Consider the following 14,108-nt stretch of genomic DNA (forward strand, 5'->3'; position numbering starts at 1 on the left):
GCTGTGAGTTTGAGGCCAGCCTGGGCTACATAGTTCAAGGCCAACCCGAACTACATAGCAAGACCCTGTCTCAAAAAAAGAAAATCAAACAAATGAGAGAGAGAGAGATCTAGTGAAGGGAAAGGTAGGAAAAGGTAGACAGCACAGGTGAAGTTAGGAATTTAAAAAAGATAAATGGAAACTATAAAAATAAACCAAAGGAGAAGCTGGGGTAGCTCTGTGATATGCTTGCCCCGCAGGCACGAGGGCTTGCATCCAATCCCTAGCTCTACAAAAGAAACCAACTGACTCCCCGTTCCTCTGCCGCCCCAGCCCCTGCCAGCCCGATTCAGCCAAGGCCCTTCCCAGGGACTCCAGGCCAGGTGGGCAGACGGAGGCAGAGGGAGAGGTGCCTTTAGGGACTTCTGCTTCTTCCTGGGCCGGGCCTCTTAATCAGGGAGATGGAAGAGGCTGTGGCAGCTCCCTACGTGCCAGGACTGGCTGAGGAGCCTGGTGCCAGTGCCCCTGGTGCCCCAGAAAGCGGGGACAGAGGAGTGCGGGAAAGAGAGAGAGGAGGCGGCGGCAGTTCTCTGGCAGCAAGGACTCTCCAAGTAATTAGTTTTTAAATCAGGCAGACGGTTCAAGAGCCACTCACTCCGGGCAGCTTTAATTATTTATGCTCCCTTTTCCTGCTGATTATTTATAACCATCCTCTCTGAAGGGAGGAGGAAGATGTTTTCTCCACTGGGTTCTCAGTGTTCATTCAGCTTCGGCTTCCACGAGGCCCAGCGGCATCCACAAGGTGCCGGACTCTGGATGAAGCCGCTCTGGGCTGACGGGGCCAGCAGCTGGGGAGATTCTGCCAGGTCCACCCCACCCAGCGCTGCGGTGCACAGCAGACTGCTTGAAAACTGGGCTCCGGAGCCTTGGGCCTGCTCACCCTGCAGAACTGCAAGAACTGCGATGGGACTGCATTGGAGCTGCAGTCCCGGGGAGCCCCAGGAGCCCCACCGTGAGTCCCCTCCTGCCTCGCTCCCCGTGTCCAACGATGCCTAAGCGTCCGCCGTCCTTGTTTGTCTGCTGGGGCTCTGTAACTCAGGCCCAGGGCCACACAGCAGACGCGTGGAGCTGCGGCCCGGGGGTCACCTGAGCCTGGGAGTGACCCTCATCGGGGCCCCTGGCTTCGGCCCTCAGCCCCTCTCTTCCCCAGCTCACCCCCGGTCTGACCTCTAGGGGCTTCCTCTGCACGTGATCTGACAGTGACCTTTATGTGGACTCCAAGCCCTTCGTGGGCATAAGACTCAGGTGACTGTGCAGAGCTGAGCAGGAGGAGGCTTTGCCCACTTGCGGGCAGGAAGCAGGGACCAGAGGTCATAGAAGGAAGGGAAGAGCAGCGGGAAGCAGGCAGGCGGAGCCAGCCCTGGAGCAGCTTCCTGGCTCCTGCTCTAGTGCGCCCCCTGCCGGGCCCTGGGAGATTCAGGCTGCTCCTCACTGGGGTTCGGCACCGGGCACCCGCTCATTCATCCCTGAACGCGCACAGGGAGGGTGCAGCCGGTCACCGAATGGATCCCCGACAGCCTCCCATTGCAGCTGGCTGGCATAAGCAAAACTTAGAAATCATCGTAGTAGTAAAGAAGATTGTTTTATTTAGCCGCTAAAATCCTGTTTTTTAAAAAAAAAAAAAAAAGCATGGAAAAATTTCCACTGGTAGTATCAGTGGTGGTTGCCAAATGATGTGCAGAATCTGAGCTTAACGTGGGCAAAGCAAATATAAGAAATTTTTGCAAGTGCATTAGAAAAAATTAAATCCCCTACCTAAGCAGGTTGACTGGCAGCGGTAGATCTGCTTCTATTTTCCAATCGTTATGCAGTGGGCAGGCACTGTTTGTATTATCAGGGATATGCCAGGGCATTTCCATTTCACGTTTCACAGAATGCCACAGCCCTAAGGGGGAGCGGGTGCATGAGGGTGGGAGGGGAGCGTCCAGGGGCTCTGCAGCCCAGCCTGATCTGTCCCACATTGAGTCTGACTTCTGGGGCACACCTGTAATCCCAGCACTCTGGGAGGCTGAGGCAGGAGGATCACATCAAAAAAAATAAAGCAAAGGGTTGGGGGCCAGGGATACAGCTAAGTGAGGAGGAGGGGGAAGGGGGGAGGAAGAAGCCCACAAGGGCTGGGCTTCTCACGAGTGCTGTAATGGGGTCGGCCTGGTGTGCTGGCTGGGGCCCAGGGTCCCCCTCAGGTCTGGTCTGCTCCGTGGGGCCCCTCCTGGCTGTGCTCTGGGGCAGTATGAACATCTGCAAAGTGTTCCTGCTCCTGTACAGGAAATGTGTCTCAGCCGTGCATGGATCCCCACTCCCCAACCCTCTCCCCTCCTTCCCTCCACGGGGGAGCAGCGCGGAGGGGGCCCAGCTCTCCTGTGAGGCCTGGACTCCCAGCTGCAGCAGAAAGGGCGCCACCTGCTGGGGCGAGGGCGGCACACCAGGCACACAGCTCAGAGCCTCAACTTCACGCTTGGGGTGCTGCCGCCCCTGCCCTCCCAAGGCTCCCCAGTGGTGGCCCTCGGAGCAGCAGCCCCACACTCCAGACCCCGTGTGCCCCCAACACCGGGATTCAGAGCAATGCTCAGGACGGTGACCCCCACCTCTGAACTGGACAACAGTGCCGTGCTGCCAGGGGGCTGGGCCCCACCGAGCAGGGCTAGGTCTCTTCTTCATGGCATCATTTTCCCAGCACTTCCCATATTGCACAAGTTACTTGGGAAGTCAGGAAGTGTTTAAAAATGGGAGAAGAGATACCCAAAAACTCCAGAGGGAGACCCCAGGCAAGGCCCTCCCTGTGCACCGCAGGACCCCACCAGACTCCTTACCCCATGCAGGCCCTCTGCCAAGCTCCAGGGCTCTGGGCCTCAAAAGCAGGGGCTGTTGTCAGCCCATTTCCTGGGTTCCAACTCTGCGGCCCAGTGCAGGAGAGGAGGAAGCCAGGCCACCTGGGCCAAGTCCTGCAGGATGCCCTGCCCTCCACAGGGGTCCCCAGCCAGCACAGCATGAGGCAGGGTCACCCTGGCCTGGACCACATGGCTACTTAAGGTGCCTCTTGGGCTGAATGAGTGAGGCTCAAGTGGGGAGGGAGGCAGGTGTGATGACACCTGTGATCCCAGCACCCTGGGACACTGGGCCGGGAGGATCACACGTTTAAGCCCCATGTGGGCAACTTAGTGACTGAATGAGACCCTGTGTCATTTTGGGGGGGGGGGGCAGATCTGGGACGTAGCTCAGTACGAAGGCCCTGGGTTCAATCCCCAGCACTGCAAATGACAGTTGACAGGGTTCCACCTAACAGCTTTCAGTTTCAAAAAGCAAATCTCAAGGATCTGCTAACCAGAAGCAGCCAACCGTGCCTCCCTGCAGAATCACTCCAGACACGCTGATGAGTGATCTAGGGAGGCTGTGCCCATCACCGATGCCACTCCTGAGACCTTCCCCAAGCTCAGGGCGACACATCCCCAGCAGCCACACTGACACTGCCTTCGCTCCTATCAAGTCCAAGGAGTCCTTGTTTGGATGTTTGTGTAATTTTTCTCTTGGTGGCACTAGAGACGGAACCCAGGGCCTCTGCACTGAACTACATCCCCAGCTGTCTTTTTCTTTCAAGACAGGGTTTCGATAAATCGCCCAGATTGAGCTAGAACTTGGGATCCTCCTGCCTCAGCTTCTCAGCATGGGCAGCTTTGGTATTTATTTGTCTTAATCCTGGGAGTCCGAGTTCAGGATCTAGCCTGGCCTGACCTTCTGTGCCCCTCTTCTATCTGTACCTCCGGGGCCACGAGGAAACCCACATTGCAGGGGTAGGACAACACTCCCTCTGGAGCCCGAGATTGCATTTGAAACATTTATTTCAGGAAATACATTTCAACACTTTGTTATTTATACAAAAAGAGCCGGATTTCTCAGGAGGCACATAGCAAAAGGCCATTGTGGAACGGAGCCCAGTGAAACGAACTTTTCAAAATCTGGTTACAGAGAAGGAAAGCAAAGCCAACCCTGGGGACGCTGCTGTACCCCTGACCCCAGCGCCACCCGGCTGGGGCTCCCGAGTCCTGCACCCTGCCGCTGGACATTTCCTTCCTTCAGTCTTGGTTTTGGCAAAAACTTGGCAAGTCGGCAGTTGGCAAGTAAACTGTTGGGCTGAGGGGCTGCTGAGGTCTGCACACCTCGGGGAGGAGACTCACTCGCTGTGGCTCTCGCTCCTGCACACCTGAGTCTGTCCACACCATGTCCCCGCAGCTGTGCTTCTCGGCATGGGGCCAGTCTGGGGTCTGCAGCCAGACACCCCCAGGCATGGACACCCGTGCTCAGCCCCCCCGCCTCCTGCTGCCCGGGAACGGGAGGCGGGAGGCAGTGACAGCCGTGCTGTACGATGGACGGGCCCCCACGGCCTCCTCCTGGGGACTCAGGGCGGGACCCTGCTCTTCTGTCTGTGTGCCTCCACCTCATCTCTCCCTCCCCAGGGGTCTTCACGAGGGCATCTGGGGTGCAGGGGCCCAGGCACCCGAGAGGGCGATGGCCCCTCCTGGCCCCCTGCCAGCCCCAGCCAGGAGCAGTGAGTCTGGGGTCAGGGCACCCGGGCCAAACCAGACAGACAGACCGACCTCCAGCATGCGCCCCAGCACCTTTCACAGACCCCCCCCTTTGCTCGGGCCTTCCCCGAATTCAGGGGTGGGGTGCACTTCTGTCCTCATCAGGTTTCGCTGCATCAGAGGCACCCAAAGCCCCCGGGAGGGGTGAGTCAGTGCAGGGCTTGGGGGGTGAGTCACACCTCCCTCTCTTTGTCCCTGATCCTGGCCCAGGCGGACACCTAGGAGAGTCCTCTGGCTCATGTGGACAGCTGGATAAAGGCACTTTCTGCTCCAGGATGGGCTCCGGGCGGGTGGCCTGGCTGAGTCTAAGCAGTTGGCAACGTGGGCTGTGGGACCCGCTCAGGAGCAGGGTGGGGGACTCTTGAGTCATGGCCCAGGCCACACAGGGGCAGGAGGGGCTCCATCCTCCCACTCCAGGAGCTGTGGCCACAGGGACAGAGGGGTGACAGGGCCGCTGTACCCAGGGGACCTGGTCCCTGAAGAGGCTCCGGAGTGAGGCTCCACAGAGGGGGCAGACAGGGCGGCTCTGTGGGCCCCTTGGGGAGCCAGGCTGGGGTTTGGGGTCAGACCCCAAGGGGCCCCGGAAGGCCAGAGGGTCCCAGACTGAGGTCCCCTCCGTGGACAGCCAGGAGCTACTGATGAACACTCAGGAGGCTGTGCCTTGTCACCTGGCAGCCCTGAGAGGGGGCGGAGAACAGTGATGAATGGAGAAAATGATATAAAATACGATGGGCTGGGCAGGTGGTGGGCCTGGGGGACAGAAAGACTTGGGGACAGGGTCCAGGGCAGGGGGGCGTCTACATCTCCTGGGCTTCGGGCTCCTTCTCCTCGACCCCATTGGCCATGGCGCTGTTGCCCTCATTGAGCCGCTTAACGCGGTATGCCTCGAAGTGGATGCTGCTGGTGATATCCTTGATGTTCTGCATGTGCGTCCTGTGGGGACAGCAGGTCAGCCTGGCCCTCCCTGCCCCAGCCCCACCCCACCATGGTGACCAGGCCTGGCACAGGTACGGTGTCTGTCTTCCCGTAACCGTGACTTCTGCCCCACCCCCTGGCCTCCCACATAGCCCTGCCCGCCTCTGGACGGGGAAGACAGGAGCCCAGGACCCCACCACTTCATTTACCCCACCCAGGGCTGCTCCTCCGGAGACCCCCACCTGGCTCTTCTCTAGGGGGCTTCTGCTGGGCTCTAGGAGACCAAAGAGAAGCCCCAGCCGAGTCAAAGGGCAGGGGCACAGGCTGCTGGGGACAGAGCTGAGGACCCGCCCCATCTCCACTTAGAGCCCAACCGTGAGGCCTCATGGACCCCGCAGTGCAATCTGGGCTCAGGTCACGGGACCAAGACCCAGCCCCCGTCTGCCCCCAAGACCTCACAGGGCCAAAAGGATGTCCACTCTGCTTCATTCATTTCCCAGAGTGCTTCTTAGCTAGTGGGATCCTGGAGGCAGGGCAGCTGGGTGGGCAGGAGTGCCAGCCCCAGGCAAGTCCTCTGCCTGTCTGCCTGCCTCCTGCACTGCAGCACCGCCAGGCTCACCTGATGAGGAGGTCCCGCAGGTAGGCAAACTCACAGTGTGTGGTGTTCTCGACTGAGGAGGGACAGAGCGCGTTAGTGTCACCCAGGGAAAGCCCCACCCCAGCCAGTAATACCCAAGGGTGGCCCCACTGGTGGGGGCAGGGGAGAGGGAGCTGCCTGCTCCACAGGTGAGTCCCAGGCACCTGTCACCTGCTCCCCAGGTGAGACCTGGATACCTGGGGACTCCAGGGGGCAGGACAAGCTCAGCTCCCGCTCTCTGGAAGGTTCTGGGCTAGTGGAGACATGGCCCAGCAGCCAGGCCAAGACTTTGGCAAGGCAGAAAGGCCACAGTAGGAGGGATGGGGCCCGCACCCCTGGGGTGACCAGGGAGGCCCTCCCAGGATGTCCCAGGCAGACCTGAAGGCAGGCAGAGCCGGGACAATGACGAATTGGGGCAGATTTTCAGACACCCTGGGTCCTCTGGGTTTTATTCCCACTCACACACATGTGCCCAGGATGCAGGCAGGACAGACACAGACACACAGACACACACACACACACACGCACACGCACGCACACGCACAGAAACCACAGAGGCCACATACAGTGGGTGACCCTTGAGATCAAATCCAAGAACCCGCAAAACTGAAAGAGACCAGGCTTAGGGCCACCTGGCTATGAGCCCACACATGGGGAAGCCATGGGGGACAGTGGGCACTTCTGGGGACCAGGAAGGTGTGGCAGGGCCTCAGCTGGCCGCACTCAGTGTCACTGGTGGTGGGTTGTGACCTACACCAAGCACTCGGCCAGGTGCGTTTCACTACAACACAACAAACACTTGGGTGGGGCGGGGGCACGGGAGGTGGGCCGGGCAGAGCAGGCGCCATGCACCCGCCAGTCCTGTACCCCACTCTTCCTGTGCCTGCAGGCATCGGCAAGGACTCCTCTCTCGAAGCCAGGAAAATGGAGCTTAGTTTTTCACACTGGCGAGGTCACTGCGGTTCCTGAAACCCAGCCCCAGCTCCACAGCCGTCTGCCCCCTTCCCAAGCAATAGGGCTGTTCCCAAGCAGGGCCGAGTCAGGGTGGTGGGGCTGGGCCACACACCCGCCAGTGCCTCTTGTGCAACTCAGTGGCAGGGAGAGCCAGCAGGGCAGTGCATCCAGCTGGGCATGTTATTGTCTCTCTGACCCTCTACTTCTCCATCTGTAAAATGGGTAACACTGTCGCCCACCTCCCAGGGACACAGGGGATCAAACGGGGTGAATCTCAGCACCTGCCTTCTTCCTGCAGCACTCCAGGCGGCTCCCTGGGGTGGGGGCAGAAAAGTGCACACCAAGACGGGCCAGAACCACCTAGTGACCACGACAGCCAGGGTGAGTGAGAAGTGAGGCTGGTTCCTTGGTCAGTTATCACCTCACAGGGTCCCTGATATAAAAGCTCACCGCGTGACTCCCGGATCCCAGCATGCAGATCAGCCACTCTGTAACAAGCCTCTCCAGCTGAGCCCCAATCTGGCCTGTTAACTTCCTGACAATTTCCATACAGGCCGCCTGCGTAGCAGGACTTGGCCACCAGGGGGCAGTAGAGACATGACAATGTCCGGGCCCAGGGCCCTGAGGCCAATCGTGCCTTTCCCAAAAAGGTTAGAGAGGGAAAGGGAGGAGGCAAGCCCTGGGAGAGCCTGACTGGGACTGGCTACTTCACACAGCTCCAGTAACCTGTCCTCGGAGAAGAGACCCCTGCAGAGAGGGGAGCCGCAGAAAAATGGCTCCCACAAACGCCTTGACGCACCCCGTCTGCCAAGGCCCAGTGAGCGTGGTGGGTGGGGCTTCCTCAGTGCTGAGGGCCCCCAGCGAAGAGCAGGGCTGGGCCTGTGGATGCAGAGCTGCCTTCCTTTCTGGGGCCCTCACAGAACCTCCTGCCCTCGAGGGTTAAACGACACCTTCCACGTAGAGAGCTGCACTATTGTGATCAACTTCTTGGGGCAACTGCTCCCCCTAAACTTTGACCATCTCTGGGACACTGTCAATTTGCTGAAATCCTGGCCATGGTACCATTTTACGGATGGTGAAACTGAGGTCCTGGAGGACTAGGGAGCTGCCCCAAACTCGCACGGCTGACTTTCTGCTCCTTCTCTACAGGGCCTTTCAGCCTTGCTGTTCTCAAGGCACAATGGCTTTTCCAGTCTACTCTGTGCTTTTCCCTCGCGTCGGCTAAAGAGGATGGAAGGAGCAGAAAGAAGAGAAACACCCACGCCCACCCACCTGAACAAGCTGAATGGTACCCAGGAAAGACGCGTCGAAGTCCCAGCCCTTGGGCCGTGAGGGGATCGTATTTGGAAAGTGTCTGAGGATGTGATCTGGGGCGGCCCCGCATCCAGTGACCGGTGTCCTTAGGAGACACACAACGCAGCAGACCAAGGTCCACATGTAGGCTGCGGGCCGAAGGCTCCAGAGCCACAGACCAGCGTCTTCGCGTCCCAGCCCTAGGACCCAGCGCAGCGAATACCTTCAATGGTGCCCCACTTGGTCTTCCTGCCGAGGATCCGCTTGCCGTTGACCTGATACTCATGGTCGCTGCCCACCACGGCGAATGGGATCATCTCCTGGGACAGGGGCCGGTGGGGCAGTCAGCTGTGCTGGCAAAGGCCAGTGCCTCCCTGGGCCGGGCCCTGACTAGAAGCTGGGTGAGAGGCCGGGTGGACGACCAGACAAGGCCCCCATGTCTCCAGGTCATCCCACTGTTGCCTGGGCTGGGGCAGGAGCCCTCTGCCCTCCTCCGTGCCCCCTGAGGACCCCTGCAGACAGCCTTGGGCTGACCCCTCACCCGGAACTTCTCGTTCACCAGCCGGTCCTCTGCGTCCTCGTCAAACTCCTTCTGGGGGTACACGTCAATGCCATTGGACAGCAGATCTGCAGTGATCTGGGGAGACAGGGGGACCCCTGTGCCGTAACCTCCTGATGTCAGCTGCCCTGGGCCCGGGGTCGAGGGCAGGCTCTGGGGAGCTGCAGCTCTCATAATCTGCAATGCTGCTGCCCCCAAGCAAAGAGGGGCTGCTGCAGACCAGCCTGCCTTGAGATGATGTGGCTCCCCAATGGTGGGGTCTCGGGTTGCTGTCTCCCCCTCTTTCCTGGCCAGCTTATCATGCAAGCCATGAAATAAACTCAGGACAGTGAAGCCCTCACCTCCCAAAACCCTCCCATCGTGGACCCTGAAGCCCAGGGTGGGCCCCTCCTTACAGTCCAGGGTGCACCTGTCTGTGTGAAACCATCCCACTCTGACAGCAACACAAGCCAGGCGATGGTCGGCCTGGGGTGTTCCAAGGAACACCCTGGTCGTCCCATCTGCCCAGGAAGACTCGAGCCCACACACAACTTCGGAGCTACCTGTCCCCTTCCCTCCAGCACACGTCCCTGCGAAGTGGACCATGCCGGGAAAATCTCCGACAGCACCTGTGATGGGGCCCTCGGGACCTGAGGGGTCAGACTGGGGTTCAGGTCTATTAGGAAGAGGTGGCTGAGGGCTGGGCACCTGCAGGGCACCCTGTCTACCCAGCAGGCAGAAGTCCCAGACTAACAGAGAAGCCACTGGACCCCAGCAGAGACTGTCCCTTCGGGCTTTCTCTTCCATCTGATAAAAACTAGGCATGTTTTGTCTGATGGGCTCGCATCAACCTTGCTCCCAGGAAGGGGCACTAGTTGTTCCTGGATCTGCGTCTTTTTCAAGCCCCGCTCACACTTTGCTGGAGAATGGGTCTCTCCTGGGGAGCTGGATGGGCCACCCCAGGACACCCCCCAATCACCCCTAAGGGCAGCCACCTGCATGAGCGTGCAAGTGGCTCACTCCATGCCCTGGTCACCCTGGTCTGTGCCCCTGGACTGCGTGGCTTCCCCCAGGCCCGCGGCTGGTCCAAGGGGGCTGAGCGACGTACCCGCTGTTTGAAGTAGACCCTCTCTTCCAGTGTCAGGGTGTCGGCCTTGGCAATGACAGGGACAATGTTGACCACCTTGCTCAGGCGCTTCATGAACTCGATGTCCAGGGGCCTAAGGCTGAAACGCACGGAGGTGGGTGAGACTCAGCTCTGGGTCAGTGGACTGAGGGAGGGCCCCGCCTCCAGGGCTTGGTGCAAGGACAAGGGCAGAGCAAGCACCGGCCAAGTGGCGAGCGAGGATGGCAGGGAAGAACAGGGCAAGCCCTGGACACAAGTGGCAGGTCCACCGGGCTGGGACAGGGCCAGCTCTCAGCCCCCTCGTCCAGGAGGTTCCCGATCGGCCCAGGGCACGGCTCCTCAGAGAGGGGCTGCTCGGCCAGTCTGGGGGCTGTCACACTGCGGGGCTCTGACTGTCCTAGCTTAGCTAGGACTCTCCATGGCCACTGCGGGTCCCCCTTGCTCTCGTGCCTGCTCAAAAGCAGGGCGCTGCCCTGAAGGACTCACTGCCCCACAGGGACACGAGAGCCAGGCTTGGGTTTCTGCAGGACCCCAGTGTGAGGCTTACTGCCTGCAGGGCTGGGATTTCCTTCAAAGCCCTGGGCTCCGGACCCCAACGTGGAGCCCATCTGATGGCTTCTGACTGTGGCCCGACTCTCCCCACCCCATGCCCAGCAGCGGGGCGGACAGCAGCAGCAGCACCATCAGGCAGCCCTGGGGCAGCAGGGCCCAGGGCACCTGTACCAGGTGGGAAGCGGCTGGCACGTACGAGTGGCCGGTGGCGGGGATGAAGTAGAGACAGCAGTGCACGCGCGTGTCGGGGATGCGCTTCTTGCGGTTGATGTTCACCTCCTCCTGCAGGTATTTCTCATACTGGTCGTTGATGAACTTCATGATGGGCTGCCAGCTGCATGGAGAGCCAGGTCAGTGCCGGCACGGGGCGTGTCCCCGGCATGGATGGACGGGAACAGCTCCCCAGCCCGGCATCTGGCCTTCCGGTCAACCTTCCAATCACCGCTTCTTCTTAGAGGCCCCCAGCCCAGCCTCCCATGCTGACCTTTGACCTCAGGGCACGGGGGAGAAGGCGTGAGACTCCCAGGGCAACTCCTCTCTGCTCAACACAGGGGCGCTGGGGCCCGGCAGCCCGGGTGCCCCGGGAGTGCCCTCCCCCTTGAAGAAACCCCCAAACCCCTCACCAGTTCTCATTGTTGATGTGGTCCCCGAACCCTGGCGTGTCGATCACTGTCAGCTTCATCCGGACGCCCTTCTCCTCGATATCTGTGGGAACCGCCCAGTCCCAAGTCAGAGGGTGACCAGGACCCAAGGGGACCGCAGGAAGACAACAGCCTCTAGCAATAAAGTCCAGCAGACCCTTTCCCCAGTGTCACTGCCCTAGGATTCTGCTGATAGTTCAGCTGCCGTGGGGGCTCGGTCTCCCGGGCCTGAGGGCTACAGACCACTCCTACCCCGAGATGCAACACTCCTAGGGGTCTCAGCAAGTCCCTGCTCAGGGGGCCTGTCTCCCCTGACCTGGGGCACCTCCACCCTAGCCCCCGCCTGGACCGCCAGGGCGCTGACCATGGGTGATGGACTTGATCTCGATGGTCTTGGGGATGCGCTCTTCCGAGGTGGGCTGCACCGACTTCCGGCTGATTTTGGACTTGAAGAGGGTGTTGATCAAGGTGGACTTCCCCAAGCCACTCTGCCCTGGGGAGACATGGGAAGGAGGTCAGCCGGCTCTTGGGAGGGGTCAGGCCACAACCACGCGACAGGCGGGAGGTGTCCAATGACGGTGCGGACCCAGGGCCAGGCTTGGTGCCCAGCCAGCTCAGCCCCGTGCTGTCCGGACCCCAGGAGGAGGCCTCCTGCCTGCTCTGACCTGGCACGGGGAGGCAGGGCCCATGCAAGAGTCCAGGCTGCCTGGACACGCCTATAGCTAGAGGCTGTGGATCCGCTCCTCGGGGTGGCGAGGCACTTATTACACTCAGGGGCAGCCGGCTCCGCTGCTCCCTGACCAGGGGTGGCCGTGTGCAAGTCCTCTGGCTTCGCGGTGCCTCGCTTTCTCTATCTGCACAATGTAAACTGCGCCTGCGTCTCCTCTGGGGAGCTGCTGCGAGCATCCGGCTCACACATGTCACAACGAGTCGCCCTGTCACCAAGAGGAGGATGAGACGTGGTGTGCACGCTCACAGCCCCCACACACACTTGACTCCAGACTCTGAGCTCTGTCGCTTTACTGTGCCACTTGTCCCGACTTCTGACCTCAGAGCCGCCTCAAGAAAAGCCGGGGGCTCCCAGGAGGGTGGGAGCTGGCGCTGGACCCCAACCAGTGTGTGGCAGCCCAGGGACAGGGGCCCCTCCTGCCCGCCCTCTGCCCTCAGGTTTGTGTCCTGCCCTGCGCTGTCACCCAGCCCAGCCCCCGGGGGCCTCAGATCCAGGAGATGCCGCGTGGAAACTTCACCCCGTCCCTCTGTCATAACCATCACCGTCGGCACCAACACCAGGTGCACTGTGCATCAGGGACTGTGGGGGCCTCCCGAGCTCTCAACCCTCCTAGCCCTCTGGAGTCGGCATTAGATCATTTCGTGAGGAAACTGAGGCTCACACAGGGGAGGCAGACAAGGGAGAAAGGAAGTGGGAGGAAGGGGGACTCTCCCGCGGGACTGTGGACCCCACACAGGCGCTGCCCTCCCCGCTCTTGTGGACTGGGCGCTGCAGTAGCCAGGTGGGAGGGCCGGAGCAGACACCATGGCCCTGTGGGCAGCACCTGACCTGCTGAGAGCTCTCGGGTTACGAGACGTCTTGCTCTGCACGCAGCACCCCAAGGGTGAGCTCAGGAGGGACAGCTGGGCCCAGGTGATCTCAGACGGGGAGGTGGCCCCTGGGTGCCCTCCTGGAGGTCAAGGCCAGGCTACAGGGTGAAGGCAGTGCAGCCACTCCCCTCTCCTCAGCCACAGCGCTGAAGGATGCCTGCGTCACAGACAGGACCAGAGAGCCCAGGCCTCTCTTGGGCGTCTCAAGAGCAGGAGGCAGGGCCACCCTGCAGAGCTGAGTTGAAGCCTAGTTGCTGCCTGGTGCTCCCCAACTCTCTCTCCAGCCTCTGGCCCAGGCCTCTGCCCAAGCAGGTGCCTGCCCAACTGGCACAGAACAGTGGGAGTCCCCGAGGGAGCACAGTGGGGCCAGGGAGGCCACACGGAGCAAGGAGAAGACACCAGGACCCCAGAGGGCTGGGCCCAGTGGGAGCAGAGGCAGGGGGGACGTGCTTGGACTGGGAGTCCTCAGACCCCTGCAGTGGGTGTCCCCCACCAGACTGGCCCGTGGGTGGGGCTTGAGCCTGCAGGGCACTGGCCCAGACTCCATTGCCCTGTTCTGAGCCTGCAATCAGCAACTTGTTTCCTCCTGAGAAAGGGGGACCCCTTCACAGGGTCAGGGTGAGGACCCCACTGGGTCCAAAGGGCTTCAGAGACAGGAGACTACCTGCTGCAAGTCTGCCCAGCCATGAAGCCTGCCTGGGGCACACTGGGCAATGATCCCCCCACCCCGTGACATCCAGTTCTTCAATGTGACATTGAAGGGGTCACTCAGCAGAGATGTAAAGCACAAGGTGGGTGTCACTGGCCATGGGGTGACCAGGTAGCCCTGCTCACCATTATCTCTGGGGGAGTCCGTGGGAGCTGCAGATTCCCCTGGCCCCAGGCACAATATGACACTTGCAATCCATCCTTCAGGCCCAGGCCATCACCCACAGTACAGAAGGGAAAACTGAGCCCAGGAGCATCTGTGACAGGCCCTTGTGGCTGGGCCAAGACTGGTGCCCTGTGTGGGTCTGGCATGGGGTGGGTGTGGGGGACTCACCAACCACCATGATGTTGAACTCGAAGCCCTGCTTCATGGCCTTCCTGCGCATCTGCTCCAGGATGGAGTCGATCCCCACGTAGCCAAAGTCCGCAGGGGCCTTCTCATTCCGTGACACGGGTGCCGGCTTGAGCATGGCGTCTCTGGGGGTGTCAGCCATGTTGCCCACACAGCCAGGAGCCGCCTCGGTGG

The 14,108-nt window shown here is 60.8% G+C and overlaps 1 protein-coding gene across 16 annotated transcripts in view; it reads right to left on the reverse strand.

Annotated features, from left to right (window-relative positions):
* Positions 1 to 3,857: 3,857 nt before the first annotated feature.
* The window catches only part of Septin9 (septin 9), a 167,579-nt gene continuing 157,328 nt past the window's right edge, over positions 3,858 to 14,108 (reverse strand). For all 16 annotated transcript variants that reach the window (XM_004860792.3, XM_004860795.3, XM_087208407.1 and 13 more), the window contains 9 exons: positions 13,917 to 14,108; positions 11,640 to 11,768; positions 11,258 to 11,339; positions 10,831 to 10,968; positions 10,065 to 10,182; positions 8,960 to 9,055; positions 8,642 to 8,738; positions 6,154 to 6,205; positions 3,858 to 5,552 (listed from right to left, as the gene is read on the reverse strand). In XM_004860792.3, coding sequence (XP_004860849.1) covers positions 5,417 to 5,552; positions 6,154 to 6,205; positions 8,642 to 8,738; positions 8,960 to 9,055; positions 10,065 to 10,182; positions 10,831 to 10,968; positions 11,258 to 11,339; positions 11,640 to 11,768; positions 13,917 to 14,108 — 1,040 coding nt within the window. In that variant the 3' untranslated portion in view covers positions 3,858 to 5,416. The remainder of the gene's footprint in view (positions 5,553 to 6,153; positions 6,206 to 8,641; positions 8,739 to 8,959; positions 9,056 to 10,064; positions 10,183 to 10,830; positions 10,969 to 11,257; positions 11,340 to 11,639; positions 11,769 to 13,916) is intronic.

Source organism: Heterocephalus glaber, unplaced genomic scaffold, assembly GCF_053883595.1.
Source record: "Heterocephalus glaber isolate CG9 unplaced genomic scaffold, H.glaber_assembly_v1.0 deba00000937, whole genome shotgun sequence".
NCBI classification, from domain to species: Eukaryota; Metazoa; Chordata; class Mammalia; order Rodentia; family Bathyergidae; genus Heterocephalus; species Heterocephalus glaber.